This window comes from Nasonia vitripennis, chromosome 4, assembly GCF_009193385.2.
Source record: "Nasonia vitripennis strain AsymCx chromosome 4, Nvit_psr_1.1, whole genome shotgun sequence".
In the NCBI taxonomy this organism is placed as follows: domain Eukaryota; kingdom Metazoa; phylum Arthropoda; class Insecta; order Hymenoptera; family Pteromalidae; genus Nasonia; species Nasonia vitripennis.
In genome coordinates, this window is record NC_045760.1 from 21,398,775 (window position 1) to 21,425,717 (window position 26,943).

Genomic DNA, 26,943 nt, shown 5'->3' on the forward strand with positions numbered 1-26,943 from the left:
AGCAAAAGGATGTTGTCTGAATGATGATTAGTTTAATAGTACATATTATATATCTTTGAGTATAAAAAACGTAACACCTTTTGCCGCTGCAGTAGTTTAGCAGTAGCAATTTATACTATTATATATACATATATTTTCTTTTCTCTATGACTTTTTCTCCCTGATCATGTATAACAAAGAATTACGTATATATTATTAACTTTGAAATTTCGTAACTTACCTTACATATATTTATATTTCAATATATTAATACACCATAAAACTACTTTTGATGTCTCGTATTAATAGATTAATATATCTTTGACCCCCCATGACCTTCCCGACAACAAGTTCCCGTAACCTCGATCCTGTGCCCACTCAATCACATCATCATCCCGATAGATCTCTCTTTGCAATTTTTGTCTGACTGTCTGTAACTGTTTGGCGATTTGTGCTGTGTTCTGTGCATGCCGACACCCAGGACGCGAGCCGGACGGTCCCCGCCTTCACCGCAACAGCGAAGGGCCGCGCAACCCTCTAAGTATAAGTATCCTAACTCATTCCAATTTAACAAGCGAAAATCACTCGAACGTCGATAACTATAAATAAGGATTAATATTCACTAGCGAGGAGAGTGTGAGCATTTTCACTCTTGAATCATATCGAACTGTGCTTGATCATCCTTGTCGATTGTTCGCGCTACTGGTGTACAACTAACTATTGTGAACAAAGTGTCAAGAGTCAAAAGGATTATACTCTCCTGGCCACAATACTCGCATATACTTTTAGCAAATATAAAAGAAGTGATCAAAGAAATATTTTTCGAGGGATAGGTGATGTGTTCTATTTACAGATCGATAATGAAAGTCCGGATGTTCACGAATGAAAATATACGTTGACTATAAAGAGACGCTTGAGTATAATTTTAAGGAAACAGAGGAAGATCAGCAAATATATTACGATACGTCCTGATCAAATTACGCTGTTTAATTATGAAAATCTATGAATGTACCTGCTGATATTCGTCTTGTAATTTTGGATAGTTGCGTGTATGTTGCTCGACTGGAAACAATTGTGAGAATTTGTGATATATTGTAAATGGATAATTTTATGATACAGACGTCTATGGACGTTATTACGTCCAAAAACAAACTGACGGCTCTTTTCTGGCAATTGTTTCCGCGTTGAATCAGCAGACAAATTTTTGCCACGACGTGTGCCGAGCGACTATTTCTCACAAGATAACGATATCTGAGTACCACGATTCCACGATTTCTTAGTACAATACAACAATCACCAGCTCAATAATAAAGTGGTCATCTGAATTGGCGCTTGGAAATTATATACAGATATTCGACGAAACGTCGCACTCGAAATACCGCCGAAAGAGCTTATTTTTCTATCGTAAAAGCATTTATATCGAAAGATGTTCGCTCGGTACAGTCACAAATTTACAGGGTGAATCTTACACTTGATCGGCACGATCGTACCGATTCACTAAAATAGTATGATTGCAAGGTTCGATATTTTGACAAAAGGAAAAAAGAGAAAAAAAGAAAATTTGCTCGTTAGAGACGAAAACGCTACATTGCGAAGAACAATAATCGTTATTAATCGCACATGTTCCTTCATTCCAGAGCAACTAATGCCCTCCAGTTTGCGATTTGTTTCTCAGCGTTACAACTAGAATATAGTGCATACATACAACGTTAACAAAGTAAGCGTTAACGTAACGTTAAGTATATGAGAACTTTCACATCAGTCGTTGATTTGTTCGAATCAAAGTCTTAGGCTCTGATCCATTTGCCTTCGTTCGACTCCCCGAAAACCAATCGTGAACGTTCAATAAAGAATTCGTCCGTTCGTAGACTGCAACGAGATATGATGCCGGCCGTTAAAACTTTGGGGGATTTCGAAGAGGCAAATGCTTTAAAGACCTCGAGCCAATCGATCAACGCGTATAAAATATAACGCACCTAAAATGTGTAGTGCAACAAAGACGGCCATCAAACTATATATTATACATCGTTCAAATGATGGACTACTAAAAATGTATGAAAAAAATATTTAGCTAGATGCAACACAAATGTCCGATCAATATGCGTTATGTCGATGATAATAAACGTGTTTTGCCATACGATTATGTATGTGAGAATACAACAAAAACACACAGGTATAGCATATGATAATATTAACAATAATAGTGGGAAAAATGCAGGAACATCGAGGGGGTTGTGCGCGCGGTGTGGAGGCGGGGACCAAGGATTTACGTGTAACGTTTTTACGGACCTGTGTACAATTTATTGAACAATGCGACGAGACAAGGCGTCGAGTGAAGTCCAATTTCCTATTTTCCCTCTGTATACTTATTGTGCATACGTAACAGACACTCACACTTCTATATTGTTGCTCTATTGTTCTCCGCAGACTTTAAAATTTTTTCTGAAAATTCGAATAAGCTTTGATGATATAAAAAACACACGTATTTTTTAAAAACAAATATTTATATACTCTTCCAACTCCACACCGCTTCCCCCCTTGTTTGTCAAAGATGTTATTTTTCTAACGCATGCTTTTATCTCTCTATTGTATACAGCATATATTGTATAATTACGCCATGTACCGCATTGACACATAACATTACAGTATTTGAGATATCGACCATCAGCTTAGATAATAGCTATAGAAAAAGTATTTAACGTATTCTAGTGAATAGTGATCTTGATAGTGTAAACTATGAGTGTAGTCTCGTGTTGCAAGTTTTTAGTTCCTTCAAAAATAGATAGAGTTTATATTGGTATGTAACAAACCAATCTAGCTAGGATTACCCAATTCAATTTCCGTTATACGTTTTGCAAAGTAAATTTTTTCATTACATTTGAGGGACTCTCAGCAATAACGTTATTACTTTTTTTCGATAAAATATTTCTATAAATCCATCGTGGAAGGGAACTTATTGCAAGGTTGAGAGAAATGTTTATGCGTAAAAATCTGTATAAAAGTATATAACGAACAAAGTGCTAAGAATTCTGCAACGTATATGTACGATTTCGCCTTAATCCAATCGGTGTCCTTATTCTTATAACTATAAATATTATAACTACCGAGAATCGCGAGCCATTTCTAGATTCGCAGATGTATAAATAAAACTCATAAAGAATTTAAACTTTACGCTATATCTCTAAAACTGCAGATCATTAAACGAGTATATTTTTCGATTTGGTTCAACTGCGAACGATTTGGATACAGAATGGTCCTATAAGTGAAACAATATTTCATATTCACGCATTTATAATTTCCATGTTTGTAAGTTTGACGTTGTTTAGGAAACAACATTTTCATATATACTCTCAGTACACGATGTTTTGTATTTATATTAGTAGCTCGAATATCTTCACTCTTTTGATAATTTTTATACAGTTTTATATTAGAGTAATTAATTTAAATAATAGTACATCACGAGAATTGTTTGCACAATACATTGTTATTACGAAAAGAGTAATAATGAAAAATCTCGAGGAAGAATATTCAAGTGCCAAGCTTCGCAAAGTGTCTTTTCTCGTAAACACGAAACATACCTCGGCATATATTATAATGGTTTACTTTTTCAAAATGAAAAATCCTTGATCGGCGCAGGTACTTTTTCCGCGTCATATTTTCAAACGCAATGCGTGGAAAATAAGATATACACATACAATTATTTAAAAATATTTTTGGGTCGCGACTTACTACGATATATAATATAACTGTTACAAAAAAAAATATGATGAATATAATGACGAAATAATATAAAAGTGTGTAAAACAAATAATTCAAAAAAGTGCACAAATGAATATTTATGCAGTACGAATTTATAAAGAACAAAGTATAACACATGAAAGAAAATGCAAGGCGGACTATGAAGCAGTGTGCAAACGTATGTGTACATAAAAATATTACTATAGTTAAAAGTAATATTATATATTTAAATATAGTATACATATATACATATGTGTATGGCCAAATATTTTAAGATCGAGTTTTGTCATCATATTATACGCATGATTTTGTTTGTGACGGGCCTATTACAGGGCCAATGTAACAAAAACTTAACCATAAGAGCAGCTCTATTTATAATTATTTATGGCCACTGCTAATTAAAAAATAATCTACTAATACTCCGCAGAAAAAGCTGGACTGTGTATGTGTCTAATGAGTGTAAGTCAACGTGCGTGTGTTAAAAGTGATTTACGCGTTCATTTATTCGGACATCGTAATATTATGCTATAGATTTAATTGTGGACATTTTTTTCAAATTTGTTTATAGAGAGATTCAGAGTCTCTTTCGTTCCTGTGATTGCTTTATACGTGTTATATCGTCAACGTGTAAATAATCTATGAGTTTTATTGACTCACTCTGAGCCATTACTTTCAGTACGAGAATAAATTTTATGTGAATCATTGATGTAGGAAACCTTTAAATGTGTTCGAAACGAATAAATTATAAAGAATTATCCAGACAGTTTATAGATCTATATTGTGTCTCATGCTTTATATCGAAACCTTTTTATATGCACACAAGAAGAATGATCAATTATAAATGCATTTGGTTCTAATGGGGAGCGTCGATCGTAAAAACGGTTCAGATTTGAATTCTATCGTGGATTTAAAAATATTCTATTCTTTTCTCATTTTTAAGAAAATTATTTATAACCATTCGACGTAAGGAAGTAAGTCGCCGGCGTCTCAAATAAAAACAAACTTTAAACTCAGATGTTGCATCGGGCAAATTCTACACGCAGTAAAAAGCTCACAACAGAAAGAGACGGGGAGCTCGCGCAAAAATAACATTGTCGAACAATACGATACGTGTGTCTCGAAAAAAGAGAAGCAGCCGTCCCCGCCCTTCGATCGGTTCGTTCGTTCGGGGGTAATCCGCGTGCCAAATATTTGCGCGAGGACAACGATACACGCACAAGTGTAAGACGAAGCAGAGACAGCAGCAGTAGCTCTACAATCGGCGATATTTCGGAGCTCCCAAAATAATTCTCGCGAAGCCTCGCTGGGGTCCGGGACCAGGTTGTTCGGTAGATGAGTCGCCGATTATTTGCACGGAAGCACTAATTGCCGCGCTCGTTGACACGCGACGATGCACTGCTCGATTTGGTCAAGTGGAAAATGTCTCTTGGTTCTTCGGTGGGCGTTTGAGTTAGGATTCTTTCTGTCTCCAAACTTAATCTTCGTCTTCTCCGATTTTACATTCTTGACAGTTCACTTTTTCTCATATCAATTCCGCCGTAAGCTCTCTTCTTCAATTTCAAACTTTGCACGGCACTCGTCTTCTTTAAAATTATCGCAGAGAGAAGCATTCAGTCTTGCGTCTTGTTTTCGTCTCGCTCCAACGGTATCAATGCCATTGTGTACCCACAGCCCATTAATCAGGTGAATCAAGCATCATGATCATCAGGTATACTCTTCACCGGGGCCGCGAGATAGAGAGGGGAAAATACTCTTCTATTTCCGTCGCAGGCGCGCGCGCGCGAGAGAGAGAGAGAGAGAGAGAGAGAGAGAGAGAGAGAGAGAGAGAGAGAGAGAGAGAGAGAAGGCGCTAGAGCGCGGGGACGTTCAGTCTGCGGCCTGGCCTCCACTGCACATAAACAACAAAAGTTCTCCGTTTCACATCGCTAGTCTCGTAGGTGGTGACCCGGCACCACCCGATGGGTCACCACCACTGATAACGCGATAAGTGATTGTTGTAATACACGTGCCGGGAAGATGTTCTGGTCTTCGGAACCGGATGAGGAGGAGGAGGCGTTGCTCTGCAGTCCAGCCCTCATGGCCAGGAGGGCTTCCGAGTCCTGGATCGTCGCGCCACCCGTTGAGGTACGAGATCCCAGTCGCGTCGATGATTGAAAGTGGCCGTTTCCAAAAGATATTTCTCCTTTCGCGATGGTGTCTTCCTGTAGAATAAAGTGTTTTTTTTTATTCTAGCTTTTTTTGCCTTTTTACGCGAAAAATAATATAATGTGAGCTATTTCGACAAGCGATTGTGTGTTGTGAAGTAAGTCAGCAGTTTCGGGCATGTTTTCGAGAGCTTCTGCCAAAATAGCGGTGCTTCAATGGCACACCACGTGAGCAATTATGTAAAGATATTTATTATAAAGGTTCAAGAGCTACCCAGAGAATGTTCGCTACCGATGTTCCCGCGTTGACGTTAATCTCCTGCAAATTTACTGGTGATCGTGTACGACTTCAAAACCGTTTGTTTTTCGAATACACACGTATAGATAAGGAAGAAAACAGTTTGCACAGAATCATCGTATGATGCTTTCAAACTCGGCCATTCAATTGCACAGCAATAGCTAATTTCGTAGTGACATTGAGACAGCTTGCTATATTTATACAAAAATTAGACGTGACAACTTTAGCTGTAACATTTGCTCGCTCATAATAGTAGTCTATCCTAGCCTTTTTTATCATCTATAGCAGCTGCGACAATGTTTCCTATTGACAATAACAACGCAACGCTTTTTCAAAGTTCAGTGGCACTCATTCATAGTCTTCTAATGGGCGTTAAAATTTTTAAGATCGCCCGTATCTAAACTTTGTCAAACGATTCGCGAACTTCGTCCAGAGCCCGTAATAACCAGTTTTCGCGGGCTTTTTAAATTAAAACCACGTTACAGCCATCTAAAGCTTCTACAATTAAGAACATTACAAGCCCTCGATCGGTAAGGTAGATCAGTATACTGATGTCCTAACCCCGCTACTAAATCACAATACGCTGCGGCCAAAATTGTCGTGGCGTCAAGTTCACGCGTCGTTGAAAAGTTTCACGGTCGATCGTGTAGATGAAAAACAAGGATGGGGCGACAATGGCGCCGAGCGAAATTATGGGGACGAGGATTTGCGTTTGGCCGGCTTCCAGGACTCCTCTGGTAGTTCGGCCAGGAATTGCATAGCTTATGAATCGAGGTGTCCAATTATAATTCCGGGGTCATCTCCGTCTCTCTCTCTCTCTCTCTCTCTCTCTCTCCTCTCTCTCTCTCTCTCCTCTCTCTCTCTCTCTCTCCTCTCTCTCTCTCTCTCTCTCTCTCTCTTTATATCCGATCTCTCTCTCCTCCTCACTCCATCTCTCTTTCTCCCCGGAAGGAAAAGATACGAGGCGAGGCTTCGAGGAAGGTATGACGAATTCTGCTTGTTTCTTCAACCGTCTTAAATTAGCGAAATAACACGCGGACCAGCGTATATTCGACGATTGATTTATGGAAACTTCTGACAAAAATTCACACGCGCGTTTATTTTCATCGTGAAGCCCTGACGTCAAGCTTCCCTTGAATCTGCCTTGCGGACTTCTCTGTCAAAGTGTCAAACGTATCCGTGGAATATGCTAATTATATAACGGCCCTCGTTTGTCTTGAAAGAGTAAAAATTGTGCGGACCGAGCTCAGTCGAAATAAGCTCGTTGTATAGCTTGGATTTTCGTTTTTTACTATTATCATACTGCGATTTATCGATGTAGCGATAACACCTGAGTTATATCTAATAATTTTTTGTGTGCAATAAGAGCATGAAACAACTAACACATCAACAACGATTAACTTCTTTTAATTTTCACTTGAAATAGGTACATTAAAATTATATTATAATTTGTCATTGGAACTATGTTATAGCTTCAATGACAAGCACCAACAATTCAATGTAGCTTCAATATGGTCATTATACAGTCAAATTTGAAAGGAAAAAAGAAGCGCGCGTGTGGCATTGAAAAGAAAAAAAAATAGCATAGAAAGTTGCAATTCCTACTCCATCTGCCCTGTTATTTAGGCGATGCCGGTGGCGGCGATGAGCCTGCAACGAAAAAAATCACTGCCGGACGTGACGCAGCCGATCCAACTGGCCGCAACCGCACCGCTGTCTAGGGAAGAGGCCAGCGTGCTAAGCAGCTTGAGGCGCGAGGAAGTGCGCAAGCAAATCTACGAGCACGAGAGGCTCAAGGCCAATCCTCTGCTCTACCTAGTCAGTCCTCAGGTTAAAGTGAGTGTCCAGGTGCCACATGGCGAGAAAGAGAGCGCAAAAGAGATCTGCGTTTGGCATGCTTGCGAGCGCTCAGAGAGATTTACTGATCCACCGATCGAGTTGCATGAGCGAGAGAGAATCTTGTTCTCCTTCGCGAGACTTACATGATTAACTGCAAACTTGAGGTACATCTCTCTGAGCCGAGCAAGATGGACACGCTGGTCAGTACTCGGTTTCTATAATGATTGTGGTAGTGAACGGCTATGCTCGCTGATTAACCTTACGTTGCTCTTGGTGTTATAATGGCTATCGTTGTTAACTCAAGTGTTGATGAAAAACAGTTTGAGATGTCATGATTATACTCACTCAGTCGAAGACAAACTCTCGAACCATGTCGTTTGACATCGTAACAGAGTTTCATAATCCATCCGTTAACCATCATGTGTTTTGTATTCATGTTGTTGTGGTCCATTTACAATTTCGTCCAGCACGCAACCTTTTTTAACAATCAATAGCGCATGCATGACGAGACTTTACTCCTATAAATATCCCAGGGTGACGTTTACACGACCCGACTGCGTGGCATGTGGCATGCAATATGAGAACATCCTTCATGCAGGTTGAAGTTTCAAAGAAATCGTCATTGATCGGTATCAGTACGTCGACGGCCTCTTACCGATCAGCAACGACTTTCGACTTTTCATGATTAACATCGTATTGCTTTCCAAACGTATCTTATATACATATATATTATCGCGCTCTCGGCTGCACTCAGGCGAGAGCTTCGGCCACCGATGCCAAAGTCTGTAATACTTTTATATTCTAGGACTGGTTCTCGCGACAGCAGCTGGTGATGCTTGTACTGTTCATCAACATATCGCTGGCGTTGATGTTCATCAAGCTGCTCACGTAGCATCAACAGGCCGGCGGCAATCGACTTGAGCATCGAGTCGTGGAGGTCACTTGAAGCGAGAAGTCGAGGACTCGAAATGATGATTCATAACTCTCTTAACTCTTTGGATGTCTTTTAACGAAAAGATATGGGGGATGAGATGAGCATTCAGGTGGCCATTGATTGTATGCTTCATACATTTGACAATTCCTGGAAGGAAATGCTCTGCACGAGGACGATTTTCGAACGAAGATGATGATGATGAGGAGAGAACGACACGGCTTTGGCACACACAAGTGCTGCTGAAACTGAAAGTACTAAAGCCGTGACTGATGTTATACGCGGCGAAGGAAGAAATTTTTGTTTGTTGTCGCGGTTTTTTGTTGTTGTTCTTGTTGTTGAGCTTCGCGCTAAGTGCTGGTTGATAAAAACTTTTTTTTAAGAGATGAGAGAAGCATACACGGGGATCAAGAGCCGGTGGCATATTATACATAGACACGCGCACGTCTGTAGAATAATTTAGCGAATGAGAGCCGTCATATACATGCCGATCGGTGTATACACATGACGAGTAATGCGAATACACTGCTACTGTCGTAAAATTGTCGGCGCGACGTACCGAATACGAGGAGCTAAGAGGCCGGGATTCGTGTTATAGGTTTGTACGCGACCGCGTGACGATTATCATTTGTGTTCTGCTGGTCGAGTTTTGACAAAATTTTTCGAGTTTCGAAAGCTCTGTAACATATAATTACTGTATACTACTATTTTTACACTGAACGTTTTCATAAAGGCTCCGCTAATGAATCTTCAATTGAAGTCAAAGCAAAAAAGGGAGAGAGAGAAAGTAAGAAATTGTAATAAATTGAATGAAGCTAAATAAATGAATGTGGCTGCAGGGAGGGGCCATAAGAGCGAAGCCATTTAATTGTTTCAGCGAGACTCCAATTGATCGTAACTTGTGCGCACAAAGAGTATAAGTAAGTAAGAAAAAAACCAGTTGAATAAAAAAAAAACCTTATGTAATATTTGTAAAACGATCGACGAACGGTGGAGATCGCGACTGTTATAGACTTTAACAAAAAAATTTATCGACTTTACGGATCGAATTTCAGGGCCCAAAGTCGCGACGAAAGCCGCAGGCGCGCAGTGCGACGCCAATCGAATTAATTTATTTATTTTTCGTTGTTGTTGTTGTTGCTGCTGCTGCTGCCAAGGGCTTTCTCCTTTTATCTAGTAGGCGCGACGACTACGACTATATTATAGGTATGGCTTTTGAGGACGTCGATCGAGACCCACCGAAGTCGACTGAAATTGCTCTTTGTACTGTATTAATTGTAAAGGCGAAAGTCGGGAGGATACGAGGAGGGAGGTGACCTTAGGATAAAGCCGGAGAAATTAGCATATCGACAGATCGTTTTTGCACTTTACGAGATAAGCCAGAGCGACAAAATGCAAAATAATATTCGAGTATTTTATCAGAACGAGTAATATGGATAATAAAAAGTAATGAATAAACTGCACAACGTTTGTAACTTGCTGCTATCTATATTTACTTATCTATTTCTTGAAGAATCCATTCGACAAAGTCGCTAATATATTAGACGCTATATTTACACACCAAGAAGAACGAAACACTATGGTAACGTAACGAATATGATAAATATATACTGCAAAAAGACGTTTTATAATAGAGAATGGCATTTCGTCCTCCTCTTTGGCGTTTACACTAAAAATTTAACGATTTACTCCGTGTCTATTTCTGAAAAAAGACGCTTTCAAGACATACATTTAATATAAAACCCGCGGTTCGATGCTCGAAGTCTTTATAGAGTATATAAAAATTCGACGTGATTATCGAGAGATCGAAGAAAGCGCCGAGGAGGGGGATCGAATTTTTTCGGTCGGAAAAAAAAAATAAAGAAGAGTTTCCAGAAACTGTTGTAGCTGCACGGTGAAACGGAGACGAGACTTTGTAGCGAGCGAATGTCCAGAGTCAGAATGTAAGAATGCGTGTATGCAATTATATGGAAGAGTGCAAAAGTTACGAAGATGAAAAAAATTTCGAAACATTTATCATTATTAACTTATTTGGCTTATACACGAAGGAACAAATAAAGATGACAAATTGTCGGTACCTCGTGCCTTCTATGCCTTCCGAATCTGCAGGTACCGGGTGAAAATTGTTTTTTTCACGTTGCGTGGTAAATGCCCAATCTCGAAACATATACACATATATACGAAATTCTGATAATGGGAGGCAAAATTTATAAAGCTCACAAAACAGAGTTTAATCGACGCCACACCTTTTTCCTTAGCCCGTTCAAGCCAAAATGTATCGCTGTCGTATACATTAACAAGAAAAAAAAATAATAAGCAAAACTAAAAGTTCTATCGATCCAGATTGTGTAAAAAATGTCGGGCCTCTCGGATCCAAGCATTGTATAACTTTTATCGACATAGGAATTCAGTAAAACGGAGTAAACTTATATATAGTATAAATCTGCATGAAACAGAGGATTCGGGGAGTGAAAAGTATAATGTTTCCTCAAAGGATGAACTTGAATTCCCCGCGTTATTATACATCTTTTTCTTACCGCCGTAGCTTTACGTATAGTCACTTGGGCAAAAAGCATCCTTACATCGTTGTAATAATGTACGCGCAATACGGGCATTGGTCATGTGTGCGTGTGCGTTTCTAGACTTTTACGACGAACATTTTCAGAAAGTCAAGACGTCTCTGTTTAAGAAACAGATTTCTCGATTTGAAAAATAAATATTGACAGAAAGCGAAAAAGAACAATATCTTGTCAGGCGCTTTGAATCTGTAAAAAATTTCGATTGCGTGTATTATATGTGCTGTATAACTACATCGATTCACTTCTTATTTCATCGATGTGTATAATGCCGAGAGTTTTGGTAATCAATTGAATCATAATTTGTCGAAGGATAAAATGAAATTCGTAAAAATACAATGAGGTCTTTGTAAGTCTTAAGCGCGTTTTTCCGTGTAAAGGATTAAGCAGGGTTAAGTGAACAACATCTCGCATCGGTCGTGCTGAGCGCGTACAGTGTTATTATATACATTATACAAAAAATATTGTTACGGGAGAATATGAATGTATACGAAGATCACGCGTTTTCAAGGTAAAACACGTTGATACATCGTTTTTTGTTGTATTTCATCATAAGATTTGATTCATATTTAAACTAATAAAAGATACAATAAAAATCATGGGTATTTTTTTGTATTTTGCTGCGTATTTGATGTCAATACTTTTTTTAATCAAACTAACATGCCATCATGATTCAAGGAATGATTACTGCTGAGTCGATTTTCCTGTTATTTTCTTCATTAAGGATAATAATCCATGCATATCGTAGATTGATGCTGCATCAATATAATGATCATTGAATTTAGCGTCCATAATAATTTTCAAGCGTGAGCTTGCCTATTACACCCGTGCAAATTATTCTTGACGCTTAGTGCACGCTTTATTTTTCATTTATTTATTTTACCAGAACGTCGTTTTTTTTATTTGATCTCTATTTGTGAAAAGAAAACTGCAGCAATTTAAGCGCACATGCGTCAACGGCATTCGCACATTGCCACAGTGTATTTGTACAAACAAATGTGCAGTGACAAAGGTTACCACTTATAAATTGTTAAACCGGAAATCAGTAAAATATATACGTTTATGGCATTTAATACTACAAGTAAATAGACAACAGAATCGATGAGTAGAAAACCAAAATTGCGCGAATCGTAATTTGGAGGACAACGTTATTCTAGACATTCAATTCCTCACGTATCATTATCATTAATCTTGGTTACTCTCATATAAGCCAAGCGCCAAACCTTCGTAATGTCAATTTTCTATCATTGATCAGCATCTTATAAACGCGAAAAATTGCTTGCAGCTACTTATATGCACGTCCTCTCGATGAATCTCGCGCAGCAAATAGAATTAATGAATTGTTACTTATTCTATAAATGAATCCAAGCCATATCATGACATGCATAAAGTGGAAACTTACTTTGTACAGATATGAGCGTACGCAGCATGAGTTTATTATTGAGAGTTCGACAAAAAATATTAGAGCGAAATACGAAAGAAAAAATATGATTTTTGACTTTTTATTAGACGATTCTTATAATATATCCATTTGTACATTTTAATTGTTGACAACTTCTTGACTATAGTCTATTCTATCATAATTATACATTAAAAAAAAACACATATGTATTTTTGTAAAAAACACATATGTATGTAAACATATTTATCGATTCTTCTTTATATTTTATATTATTGTATAAGAACTGTCATTATATTATTATATTATATGTATGATTGATACTATTACATTTAAAATTATTGTCGCGTTGTATTATAATGAGCATTGCAATGATTGTTATTAAAATAGGTATCTTCGAAATGAAGCAGAACGAAAAATAGCCTCGAGGATTATTTCTTTATTTCGATGCAAAAGGAAAACTTGCGCAAGACCAGCTATTCAATAAACTTGTATTATAAATCCACAATACCAATGTGTTTGTTTTTGCGATATAATTTGTTAAGAAATTCTCTCCTAAATATATAACATCTGCATATCCTTATCTGAAGAATCTGAATTTTTCTAATGCAAAAATATATATATAGGAAAGGAATATTTTTAACGTCATTAAAAAGTCAATAAAAACAAAGTCTATTTTCGATACAGTGCGCGTAAAATGCACTTTTACGCACACTCCGCGTGCGTTCAAGCACATTTCCGCCCCTGTATCAAAAAATAACATTCGATACTCGTGCGAAAAGTTGATTCTACACGCACTTGTATTGCGCACTTGTATCGAAATATACTATTGTCCACACAGCTGTCGTCTGGCTAATTAATTTTATCTAACTGGGATAGGATTTCACAGTTTCATAGATATCATGTATACCATTACATCATAGCAGACTATAGAGATATATGTCAGCCGGACTGATAACATTTTAGACAACAATACTCATATACGTATTTTTAATCGCATTATAAAATACCACGCTTTAAAAATTGTGCGCTAAAATGTAGGCTAAGTATAAAATCAGTGTTTAGACTTGTAATTAATGGCTCTACATATATGTATAGGTATAGTAAAGTATTATACGAAATTAGACGTAATGAAAAATATGAACTTTTGGTGGTGTATGTAGTAGCGGGTTATCACGTCAACTGATACAAAGTATTCTTCTTTAGTGGATAGCCGCCGCGAGATCGATGACCTAGGCGAGAAAAGAGGCGAAAAACAACCGTCGATAATTGCAAGAGGCGTTGACTTTGTGAAATTAGCACATAATTATAGTGAGCTTCATTAGGATAAAGTGATAATATATCATCAGAGACGGATAGTTTTATTGCAGAAAACTCCGAATACTTTTAAATTGACTTTTAGATGATACCATTTAAATTCTGGAAATTGTTACAAGTACATTTAAGGTAAAATGCCCAGTACATGGACAGATTTTGAGGAAATTTTAGAAGCTTATTTATTTCGCACAGATAAATTGCAAAGTATTAAAATCTTTTTACACCATCGTTTAGCCGGTACAATTAACTTTCAATTTAAAATAACCGAACCTCAAACAATCAGTTATTACAATAAAAATATATATTGAAAAGTGGCATCAAAACACGGTATAGTTGGACATCATTTGACACGGTTGATCTAGTACTCGGGCGCGGTCTTAGCCCCAATAGTTGGACATTGTAATTAAACGTGCCCAACTACTGCTTTATGGAAATTGTGTTTTCGGTGAAGTTGGACAATACTGAAAAAAATTGCTCTTATGGGACTCGAGAGCAGTCTTTTAAATCATCCTTGATCATTGATTTTTGTTAAAATGTTATCAATATCATTAGTATATTATCAATATTATTATTTATGACGTTTACAATACTGATCCAGTTTAGTTTTTGAGGTTACGTTTTTTATTTTATCACAATAGCAAATATTCAAGTGTCCAAGTATAGGTCTACATTTTCATTTTGTCCAAGTATTGGGCATTTTACCTTATGTGATTTTGGTGCTAAGTAACAAAAATCTTGATAAATCAAAAAGTGAATTCTTTTCATGCTCATAAAAAATTACACATTTTATGTCTATATAACAGTAACCTTAAATAGCATGTTTTCCGTCTTTAATTGCTTGTGGAATGAGAAAAGCTTATGATGAGACGTACGCCGTGACTTGAATCTCCGATCGCAGTGTTTATAATTTATATAAATCATAAAGATGTGGATCGTTTTTCATGCGTTGTAAGCACTCATTCAAACTATGATAAAAAATTCTCTGGTAGAAATTCCACCTGATTTTCAGCTTAAAATAAGCTCATTTTTGCAAAATAAACTTATCGAAGCTCACGACATAAGTTTATGGTAAACTTCCAGCAACATCGCTTTTAAGCGGAAATAAGCTGAAATTTAACTGATTTTGTATTGAATAAGAGTAATTAGTACTTAATATTGACTTTGTTTAACGTTAACCATGTATTTAGTGTCCCTGGTAAAAATAACTTATTAAATGCGATTCAAAAGGTAATAGGTTGTAATTGGATTTCTTAATCGGAAATTATTCAATTAAAACAGTTGTGTTTTTAAATAAAATGTTATATTTGTTGAAAAATACAACTGATTGAATCCGATTAAAACCGACTAAAAGTTATAATCAGATTAAATAGATTTTAATCGATTAAATAGGTTTTAATTCGATAATTTCCGATTAAGAAATCCAATTAAACCCTATTATCTTTCGAATCGGATTTAATAAGTTATTTTTATCAGGGGTAGTATTATTTATATAAAAAGTAAAAAAAGAAAAAAAATAAAGCCTTCAAAGTATTAATGTTGCATCAATATACATACATTTTTGCAAATATAAGCAATAAACCTGAAATTCTGTCAGTTCAAAGCAACGTTAGGTTATACTGCTTACACTTACAAAAATTGGTAAATTTTGATGGCTTTGTAACCTTTTTGCTAACCTTGATGACGGATATATTAAAAGTTTCGTATTTGTTATTATTACAAATAAAAAAGGTTATGATTGTATTAGCTATGCGCGTCAAAGCTGAATTTAAGCTTATAATCTTTTATTAAATAAGTTTGTTTTTTGCTACTGTTACTAAGCTAACAGTTTCATAAGCTATTTTTCTACCAGGGCTACTAATGTCTATACATACATATAATATGCATATTTTAATTTGAATTCGTCGTAAAAATTTTGATTAGTTTATATAAAGACTTGATCAAATAAGAAGCTGAAGAAGCTTGGGAGTTTCTAAAGAACGATGTTACGAAGTGCCGATGTCACGTACCAAATACTTAGGACGCCACCATCAAAACCGCGGACAACTCGGGACTCTCACATTAGGCGCGAAACTCAAAACGCATAATGTAAAAACGCCGAAACCTAAAAACTCGGGAAACAATAAATAAGCGGAGAATTCAGGATTATCACTCGTCTCTCAGCAGGTTATAGAACAATAAAAGCGTGGATACAAGGGGGAAACCATGAAGCACCAAATGAAGGTCTGGGAAAAACTATACATGCCGTCCAACGGCACGGCGCAGCAGAGCCGGATCAACGTGCTCATTCGCCGCAGGTTTTGCGACAGACCCTTCCGCCACTGCAGCCATCCGCACGCACCCTCTCTCAGGGCCCAAAACACCGCCATGGAGGGGGAAACCGAGGAGAGATGCTTCAGAGGAAAAGAAGATCAAGGAAATGAGCTCGAGACGCGCTTCAGTTCGCAACTAAGTTTGTTTTTGAACCTACAATCGAATAAACACAAGACCTAGAACATAAATCTAAGTCTTTTTCACCTTTAATTCAGTTTGTTGCTTGCACCGAGTAGAATTCTGCTAAAATCAATTACTTCTTTTCACACAAACTTCATCTCGATCAACGAAATCTAGTCGATTCGAATTACGCGCGGCATCACGCTACCATTTTTGTCAGTGCGAACGCGCTGGGTCATCACATCGATATAAATCAAGCTTTATGACGTGATGTAACTATTAAGCTCAATAGCTTCTGCGTGCTTTTCCTACTTGTTTTAAAGAAGAACAACTAGGTTGACATTTTTGTATTTTGATAATCTGAAAAAGGTGCGCTACTTATTATTATTATTTATTTTTTTAGAAAGATTAAAATAACAAAAATTATGAAGTATCATACTAATTATAAAGACAGTTTAAAAGTATGTTGCAAACAATAAATCGATTAGAAAGTTTATTCAGAGATGCTGCGGTTATTCACAACATCGTTCAATGACCCTCGACGAAAAAGGAAAATACTGCGTTAGTCTGCACACTAGAATAAAAAGATTTTATTCTAACTCATGAGAAATTCACAATATTTGACCTTATCTCTGTTAATTTTTGAAAAAGACAACTCGGTTATTTTTAAAATCAAACAAGCGGAAGTTTAAAAATATTAGATTAGACAATGCGTGACATCACTCGAAGACTTGACATTGAACTTACAAAAACTCTGCTCCGCCCAAAATCAATATCCGAAATGAGAAATGTAAAAATACAAGCGTTAGGTATAGTTAAAGTTAGGTTAGCTAAAGATCTCCCTTATTTCAAGCAAATTCCATGACCATATCTGAAAAAATCCTTTCCTTTTCAACAAAAATCTGTATTAAAATATACAGAACACCAGCAACTGGCGTCTCTTCTTTATCATAGAAGCGTTACCATCAGGAAAACGAACATAGCTGCCCTCTCTCAATTCCTTTTCGACCCCCACTTTTCGACGTTTGCTAGGCTATGATCGATTAAGTTTCGAAGGCGAAGTAATCCTAGGAAAAAAGGGCCCCGATCCTGGTTGTTAATCACATGTGTATCGCCTCAGCCCGGACCTTTCACACTTAAAAAAATAACTTATCCAAAATTTTGTAAATTTAATTGTTCATAGTAAATGCAAATAATAGTTTAACTTGTGTAGTACTAAAAAATTAAAAGTCAACAAAATTTGAACGGAAAAATCGGATTAAAATAGTTTTACATCATGTAATAAATATAAGGTATAATTGATATTCAATATTATAGGAGAAAAATAAGTACAAAATACATGCCTTAATTTTTATTTAAAGTAAATTTAAATAATGTTCTTGCAAATTAAAAATAATTATTACAAAATTTTAATCATGCTTTTGACGCTTCAACTAATTTTTACTTGTTCATAAATTTAGGAAAATAAGTCTATATTTTTTGATAATGATAAAGTGTTATACATAATGAATATTAAAAATAATTTAATGAAACTATGATGTAGAGCAACTTTGATCCGATTTTTTCCATTCAAAATTTGTTGACATTCATTTTTTAGCAATATATAACTTCCGTTATTAATTGTATTCATTGTGCATTTTATTGAATTTATCAAATTTTAGATATATGAATTTTTTTCTAGTGTGAGAAGCCCGGGCCAAGACGCTACACGTCATAATTTAAATTTCAGCCATAAGTCGACACCTTTTCTTTCTAATAGGACTACTTCGAGTCCGCCAAACTTTGAGTGGTGGGGGTCGAAAAGGAACTGAGGGAGGGAAAGGCTTTCTCTCTCGCACTTACATCTTCCTATTAGAAAAAAAGTGCCCTATGTTCGCTTTCCTGGCGCTGTTAAGGTATACTATACTATATGTAACGACTCAGCTCACCGTAGCGCGGCACAACCGCACCACACGTGCGGGCTGACCTCGAAGCGTTCACGCATCTCCCGCATGGGTCGCTGGCGCAGCACGTTTTGTCTCTCTCTCTCTCTCTCTCTCTCTCTCTCTCTCTCTCTCTCTCTCTCTCTCTCTCTCTCTCTCTCTCTCTCTCTCTCTCTCTCTCTCTCTCTCTCCCTTTCTTTCTCTGACAATCTGACATAAGTCCTACTATGAGGAGCGAGAACTTTGGCGGATGAGATGCTCGATTATTTACATTTTTTTTCTTCTCATCTCCACATGGAGTTTGAACCGCGAGCCAGAAAAACTGCTAATGGGTCATAAAGCTTAATCAACGTTGCTCGTTGCTTCTGGTCTCTGAATGTTTTAGCCCGTGTTTGCTGATGGTTAATTTTGGGACGAGTATTTTCGGCGTTCTTGGTTGTTGCGCAGAGTCTGAAGAGGGAAAAAGTATTTTGTAATTTACGAAGAAGCAACATATTATAACGCTTTCTCACAATTGCGTCAACTACATGATGTGCACGGATATCTCGAAAGAAATTGTAGCAGTCACTATCGAATATCGTCATTCGCTGTTTAGAGAAAATCGGCTGCCGATGAAATGCACTTTAGTCGCGTGAATATAGCTGTTTACACCACGCACATGTGTCGTTTAATTTTATTATTTTTTTATGCGCGCGATAATTAATATTTTTCATCGCGCAATATGAAGCACAATTGCGAAAAAATATAGAAGCTTCCTACGTAAAATCCTCAATACGTTATTCACACTTCACCTGATACGGGACAACATTATACAATAGCGATGCATATCCATGCTTTATTCATAAAATGGGTTTTGCAAACTTCTGCTGTAATAAATAGCTCTGCGGTTGTTAACACTAAAAAGTTATAAATTTTCCGCAGAGAACAAACTTCTTTGTGCAATGGATAAGAAATGATCCCTATATAAAAAAGTCATGACCGGATGAAGTGAAGCCAAGAATGCGTCAATATGATTGGCTCGTGTAGTGCGCATGCGACAAATCCCTATATAAAAAAGTCATGACCGGATGAATTGAAGCCAAGAATGCGTCAATATGATTGGCTCATGTTGTGGGCATGCGTCAAAAGTATCGTTAGAATTTTTTGATTTGTTTTTGATTTCTAAAATTGATTCTAATATTAAAATAATGTAATATAATACTATAATACATATGAAATTATAATTTGTGTATTTATAATATTCTAGAGACATTCTACTCTCGAGACTATTCTATTCTCGAGACATAACCTTAAAATTTTAAAAGGAAGTTGGCGACAAAACCGCGGCAATTTTGAAATTTATATGAGCGCGAAATGAATCATATATTGTAAAGTTTGATATATTTCCGTGATAGAAAAGAAATATTAAAAATATCAATCAAGTATTTATATTCCATTTAATAAGTTAATGAAATTATAGTCTACTACAGTGCGCGCAGCGCACTGCGCCAAGTCTAGTTAATTAAAAAATGAGGTTTTATTCAACGCGTATTGTATGTTTAACGATGAAAACATTTGAAACAAATTAACGGCGTAATATACTCGTGTGCAACATAACATATTATCTGTTAGCAGCTCCAAAGTAAAATGATATAATATTGCGTCGCAGAAAAATGCTAAGAAGATGCAATGCTGAGTGTTTTTTGCACATTCATAATCAAGTTCAACATCGACTATTTCATTAAACTCGTATTTTGAAAATACTCGCAATGATCGAGAGCAATCGCTTCCAATACTCTGCACATTTCCGCGAAAAATTTGCGATGTATAGAAAGAATCATTTTCCCCATCCTAAAATCAAAACAAAATGATTCAACAACCGGCAAAGTAGAATAATCCGTGCAAAAACCAATGCGCGAGATAAGACGAGTCTAGCCAACATCACTGCCGATCTTACATCAGCTCCGAAAATATCAACGAACACAGCAAGCCCGAAATATTTACACCCAAAAGTAGGCAATCCACGGAGAAAAAAAGTTGAATTCGTCTCCGCGGAGAAGAAAAAAGTAGGTCGGCGCACTCCGCACGTGTAATAGCAACAACGGAGTGCGCGCGACCTTCGCCTCTGCCTCGTGCGCAGTATAGATATAGTGCGGATCTTTGAAAAGTATAAAGTGCGTTGTACCCGTATATACTATATGAGCGGCCACGTGTGTAGCTCTCGAGAGATAAACGCGCAGTAGATTTTGCCCTTGCTCCGTCGAGCAAGATGTGCTGCGGCACACACTGTGCTATATATGTGGATGCCGATCGCTCACGCACTCGTCTCTAATACGCAAGGCGCGTTGCCCTTTTCCAAAATAGAATACGGGAGCGAGGAGCTGACCCTCGTCGTAAAATTTAGCCGAGCCTTGTACCGGTACACGCCGTGACTTGAATCTCCGATCGCTGCGGTGCTCATCGCGGTGTTTATAATTTATATCAATCATAATAAAGATGTGGTTTGTTTTGCACGCGTTAGCACCTGCGCGCGGGATTTCCGCTGTTGTCCGATATGCGCGGTAATGTTTTCGCGAGTGGAGTAATCCGTGCGTATACCGATGTTTCTATACTGTTATGGTTGGCTAGAGATAAAGATAAAGAGTAAATAAACAAGCCCGTACCGAGGCGACGTTCGCGATTCGCGCACATGTGATCTCCTTTTTAGCTTATTCATGAAAGTTGGCGAAAATTGACACGCTAGTGCGTGAGACCGGATCGTTCGTCGCGTAAAGTCTATATTATGACGCAATGCAATTTTGAATCGCAACGATGAATCAAAAGAGTTAGCAAATCAAGCATTACGAATACGTATACATATCAGCGATTATATCAAACACTCGACCAACAAGTTCATCATCTCTTCTCGCATGTCATCTCATTCTCGTAAAATTCGTCTCATTGTCTGAATGAAAGTCTGATCGTCTCTATACGCACGCTGGAGGTTTGCTAATACGTACGTCGTACACACATTCCTAACGCACGTGGCACTCGTCTCGTCATTCATTTCAATTCCGCGCGCGCGCGCGCGTGTACGTTTATTTGAGATAACGAGAGAAAAAAGGGGAAGGAGATATCTTCAATTTTCAGATCCTGACCCGCGATAAATAACAACGACTCATTCGGCTGCTAATTGAATTCACCATCGGAGCTCTCGAAATTCGAATTTTGAGAAACTATACGCCCGGCAGCTGGGAATGACGCAACTTTTGTTTTTTCTTGCGCGCCGGAATTCGTTATTGGGAGAGAGATTCAACGCCAAAACAAACACGGTTCGCGGGGGAGCGTTTCGAGCGGGAGAGCGTGGGTCCGATATCTTTTTTTTTATCGGTTCGATAGAGGTGCTTCCTCGGACAGTTATGCTTTTTTTTACCAAATATCTAAACTTATAAAAATTTGTTTACCGCTTGATCCGAGTTGTGTCGATCACACGCTAGGTATAAAACAGCTACACAACTCAGTAGAGAACTCGAGAACTCTCTTCCGCAAGTAAAGTATAGCATGTACAGTGCGCACACACGCGAAATAACTCGAAATCGCTGCAGGCATTCACACAAGCGGCGTAAGTACTAAAAATACATAATGCGCGACAATCGCCGCAGAAGCATCAGTAATCTCTTCTCCTGCGAGATTCAAAGCCGAAAATTGGCGGGGCGCACTTGCTCTTGTTACGGATAAAGGAGGCGAGATAGTAGGGAAAAGCGAAATGGCGCAGTTTGTCATAGCGCGCGATCACGACCATATTATTGTGACGCGGAGCCACGGGCCGATTTGCATTTTTGCGGTCCCAGACGCCTCGATCATTATGACTAAGTAGTCTCGAGTGGCGCGATTCGCTGCGTATTTTGCTTATACTGCTGGGATTTCGTTTCGCGATCGAGAAGCCGGAGAAGCCGCTATACAAGAGAGCTTTTAAGCTATCGCTATTGTTTTTCTGCACGTCGCATACTCACACGTGACTCATATCGCCCGAGGTAAATAAACATGCTTTCGTACTGAAACGCATGTACCGCGGCAGAGTAGAGATTTTTACGCGAGGTTTAGCACTTTGTTTTCACTTGCCGAACGTGATGCAATGCGTACTACGACTTTGCTGTTTTCTCGCTCCTTTTCAAATAAGTTTAGAGGCTGATGGGATCCGCCGTGTACGAAAACAGCCGGTCCCCTTCAAATAGCTCGCTTTTGCAAGCGAATATTCAGGATACTGCGAGATAGGTTCGCGATTGGCGCGTGCGAATAATTGCGTGAACATCGACACGTATTTTTGTGAGATAGGCAGAAGCAACGCGCGCGAACGACGTGTGTCGAAAGGATATGAATATATTATGATGTATCGACTTGGAGGAAATTAATCAGCTGCTGTACGCGAGCAATGACCGATAACCGGAGTTGCCGTTTTTTATGCATGCGTTCGTAACACGATGCGCCCATGCTTTATTTTTCGCAAATTACATAGCCACGGCCGTTATACTTGGATTCTCGAAATAAAATTCCCGCAGATCCATAACTGCATTTTTTCGAATTTCCCGGCGCATGTGCAACGCAACACTTGTGCAATTATAGCAAACGATGACTAAATTAATTGTAACGGGCTGCACGCGCGGAAACTTTACTGCTCCGCACTGAACGATTGAAAAGAAAAGTTGCAACTATTAAAAAAGTTCTTTGGCCGAGTCTTGGCAATGACGAAAGCCGGCGAGTATAATACACGAAGCAGATTATTTATGATTCAGCGATCGACAGTATTGATTTGTTCGGCTGACGTTTCGCCTCGAACGATCGCGCGGACGACGAACGATAACGATCGTGATGGGCCCTTCTTTCTCTCTCGTCCTTTAGTCGCGGAAATTGTTTTTATGCCAATGTTTACTATTCATTTTTTTGATCAGGTGCAGTTTCGCGATGTACAGGTGCGGAAAGTGCGTTCGAATAAAGTCATCAGATTATTAACGCTACTCTCTGCCTGATCCGTGGAATTGAAATGTGGAAGACGGCGAAGGGGGATAAAGAAGCTGTTGTTTCATTCATTCAAGCTTCGTACGACCAATCGAGTCCGAAGAATCGCTCGACTCGTCCGATTTATCGCGCTAATGAATGGAGAAGGCGCGTCAGTCGCGAAATGTAATCGTTCAAAAATGAAAAACTTTTCACGCAGCAGCGGCGAAGCGAGCGACCTCGAGCCAGTTCGCGCGTGACTCCCGAAGCAATTTAGATTCGCGCACTTTTCAAGCGAAAATTACGTTCGATTAGAATATACACGACGGCCGATGCAGCGACTGCAATCGCGACGCGTATACACAGAAGTGGGTTACGAGGTCGATGTTCCCTGCGCTAGCTTCTTCGGGCACGTGCAAAAATCTTGATTGCGGCTCTGCGCTTCCTCCGTCTTTTTTCGCTCTTCCGTTTGCGGCTCCTAAATAGACCGCCAAGACGAGACACGAAAATACCCGGCCAGCACCGGCTGTTGCTGCTGCTGCTGCTGCTGCCGCTGCCGCTCATGCTCGACTGCAGTTCTCGGGAGCTCTCTTTCGGCGCGCGAATGCGCAGAATTATATAAGAGCGCTTGCGATTCTGGATGTAGCGTGACTGTATAGCGGATCGAGATGCAGCGAGTTTGTGAACTGGAGTGCGCATTGATGGCTGGCGGCATCGGCCCGCGTAAATGACCATAACGCAATGAAATACTTGCGATTCCTTTAGGAGACACGATCTACGAAGACAAAACCGAGAACAAAGCGCTTGACGCCATCGCACGCGCGCGCAACAGCGAGAAGGAATACAAGATTTATCCTTCATGTACAGCCAAAGCGCGCACTAGTTCGAAATCAATACGCCCAGCGCGTGTATTATTACCATGCAAATACTCGCAGAGAGGGTGCGAAGTCCGGAAGCTCATAGCCGCAGGAGTCTCTCTCCCCCGAGGCGCATACGGAGAGAAGGGAAGCAAGCCATGTGTGCGCTTATATGTACCCATATACGTTTCGCGCACGCTGCATCGGTGTGGCTGAGTTCGTATTTTTTTTCTTCAGCGCGCGATTTTGCCTTTAGTATTGTACGAAAAAAAGGAAAATCAATCTAATGAGAGAAGCAAGTATAGATTTTTCGGTAAATTTAAGTGAATTAAACATATCCGATATTTCAGCAAAATTGTTTTTCTTTTGCATTGCTTTTAATTATACGCAGTTTTGAAATTTGACAAACAAAAAAAAACGAACTTGCAGGATTCTACGATTGTAATACGCATTCTCGGCCCGAATATAATTATCTAATTAGATTGGCGTCATTATCCTGCGGGTATAGCGTTATTTACAATCTTCCTCTCTCAAGAATTCTCCATCAGGAGAGATGCTACGCAGTAGAGTCCCTATCTTATTCGCGCTCAAACTCCCATTCCAATGCTGTTGACCCCCTCAAATAGAAGGCGAAATTTACGACGACTCTCGCACGCATGTTCGTAAAATAGGTATATAGAGTAGGTATACGCAGAAGCCGGTTCTCTCCGAGAAAACAAAGCGCAGAGAGAGAGAGAGAGAGAGAGAGAGAGAGAGAGAGAGAGAGAGAGAGAGAGAGAGAGAGAGAGAGAGAGAGAGAGAGAGAGAGAAGGAAAGAGCGGACGGAAGGCACAGCATCAAAACTCGCATCAAAGCTCGAAACGTAGCATAGTATATAGCAGTAGTATAGCATCAAACGCCGAGGGGGGGGGAGGGACACGAAAAACGAAGACGCTATACACGCGGCTGCGCAGATAATCTTGGTATGGATGCGGTCCTGGCGACTTGCGCACACCTATATCTATATACGTGTCTTGAGAGAGAAAGCGGGATTGGGTCGTCAAGTGCGCCTGCGCTTGGATCTCCCGCGAGGCGTTTGAATATTTGACGTGTATTCGCAAAACACGTAAATCTTCTTTCCAAAAGATTAAAATTGACGAGATTTTGATAATATTATCAAACAAGTATTATCAGACACGAAATAGATACTCCGCCGCGATAGAAAAAAAGCAAAAAACGGGAGATAACCTTTGTATGCGTATGTAATAGCTATCGACGGTAGGCGGAAGATCGCGGCTTCGCTTCCTCTTGAAACCCCGTCGATTTTATTTCGTCAGTCGCAATTAATTCTGTCTTCGTTTTCCTCCGTTTTTCGTGTCGGATGGGCGCTGCATACTACTTAGCCGCAATTGCGATTTCACTCGCGAACTGTTTGTGCGTTTCGGCACGAAAAAGCATCGCCATGAGAGATTTCCATGGCTCGCTTCATCACGCGCGTTGTGTTTATACGCACGATATTGTTATATAACGCGCGAAAATATGCCTGTACTTATTTTAAAAACGCGAAGTTTGGGAGAACTTTCCAACGGCCAAAAAACGTGATCAAACAAATTTGGCAGCAGGAAGCGGAAACCGGAAATCGCCTTTCCTTTGTTTCATAATAATATTCGTAACCTGTTTTTCGCGACACTTTATAGAAAATGAAAAAATACATAAGAATTGAGGGGGGCAAGAAAATATATCTCCAAAGTGCATAAACTCAGATATTTATTTATTCTCCCTTTTGAATTATGCATTCGCCTAATCAACCCTCCGGTCTTTCTCGCAGCTACGTTCAATGAACTGCGAGGGGTCGCGCGCTTTCCCCGACAACATCAATGGGAACATTTTTTAAGAATCATTTTAAGAGGGATCGGCGTCGGGAAAAAATCCATAATGTCGTACGGGGAGTCGTACCGTTCTCAGGCGTGTACATTTAATAATCTCGCGCGTATTAAAGGTTACCTTCAGTATCATATTTGCACTAGGCAGTATAAGCGTAAACGCCAAAGTCGCATTACAAAATATCAGTATGTATGCACTAAGCTATGTATGTACGCAGCTAGGCGCAACGCATTGGGATTTGGGATTTAAAGTGCCAGGAACGAAACTGTAGACAGCAAATATCGTGCACTTCTCCCACCCCCTCGTGTTACCGCAAGAAGCAACGGTCCCCACCTCTTGCCCCGCCATGACGACTTAAATCCCACAGAGCTCCTCTCTCTCTCTCTCCCGAACGTCGCCCCTTTTACGCTCGCCCGATCCGACAACAGCGCATCGGAGCTATCGCAGGCGCCTCCGAGATGTAAACAAAGCAAAAATGTCCAGCCTCGAGGCGATCGAGACCTTGTCAAGAGCCCGTTGAATCCTGATCGAAAAATGTAACTACTCACCAATGCAGGATCGTCCGAAAATCAGCCGCATGAAAACGAGGCATCGGAAAATCTGCCGTTTAAAGTCCCAGCCGAGCGTCCATCATAGATAGAAGAGGAGGGTCTTCGCCGCTGCGCAGCAGGCAGCCTGGCAGACAGCGGCGGGGAAT

At 39.0% G+C, this 26,943-nt stretch overlaps 1 protein-coding gene and 1 long non-coding RNA gene across 14 annotated transcripts in view; one reads left to right on the forward strand and one right to left on the reverse strand.

The window, feature by feature from the left end:
- The window catches only part of LOC100114793 (junctophilin-1), a 39,829-nt gene extending 26,417 nt beyond the window's left edge, over positions 1-13,412 (forward strand). For 8 of the 13 annotated variants that reach the window (XM_032599069.1, XM_032599066.1, XM_032599065.1 and 5 more), the window contains 2 exons: positions 7,786-7,995; positions 8,804-13,412. In XM_032599069.1, coding sequence (XP_032454960.1) covers positions 7,786-7,995; positions 8,804-8,890 — 297 coding nt within the window. In that variant the 3' untranslated portion in view covers positions 8,891-13,412. Of the gene's footprint in view, positions 1-460; positions 7,996-8,803 lie in introns of those variants that run through there. The other 5 variants (XR_004344856.1, XR_004344857.1, XM_032599073.1 and 2 more) reach the window with 3 other exon arrangements.
- On the reverse strand, positions 4,470-26,075 carry LOC103317556. Its single transcript, XR_512905.4, has 2 exons — positions 25,611-26,075; positions 4,470-5,918 (listed from the first exon to the last, which is right to left on the reverse strand). It is a non-coding gene; the product is annotated as an uncharacterized LOC103317556 (long non-coding RNA).
- Positions 26,076-26,943: the final 868 nt, after the last annotated feature.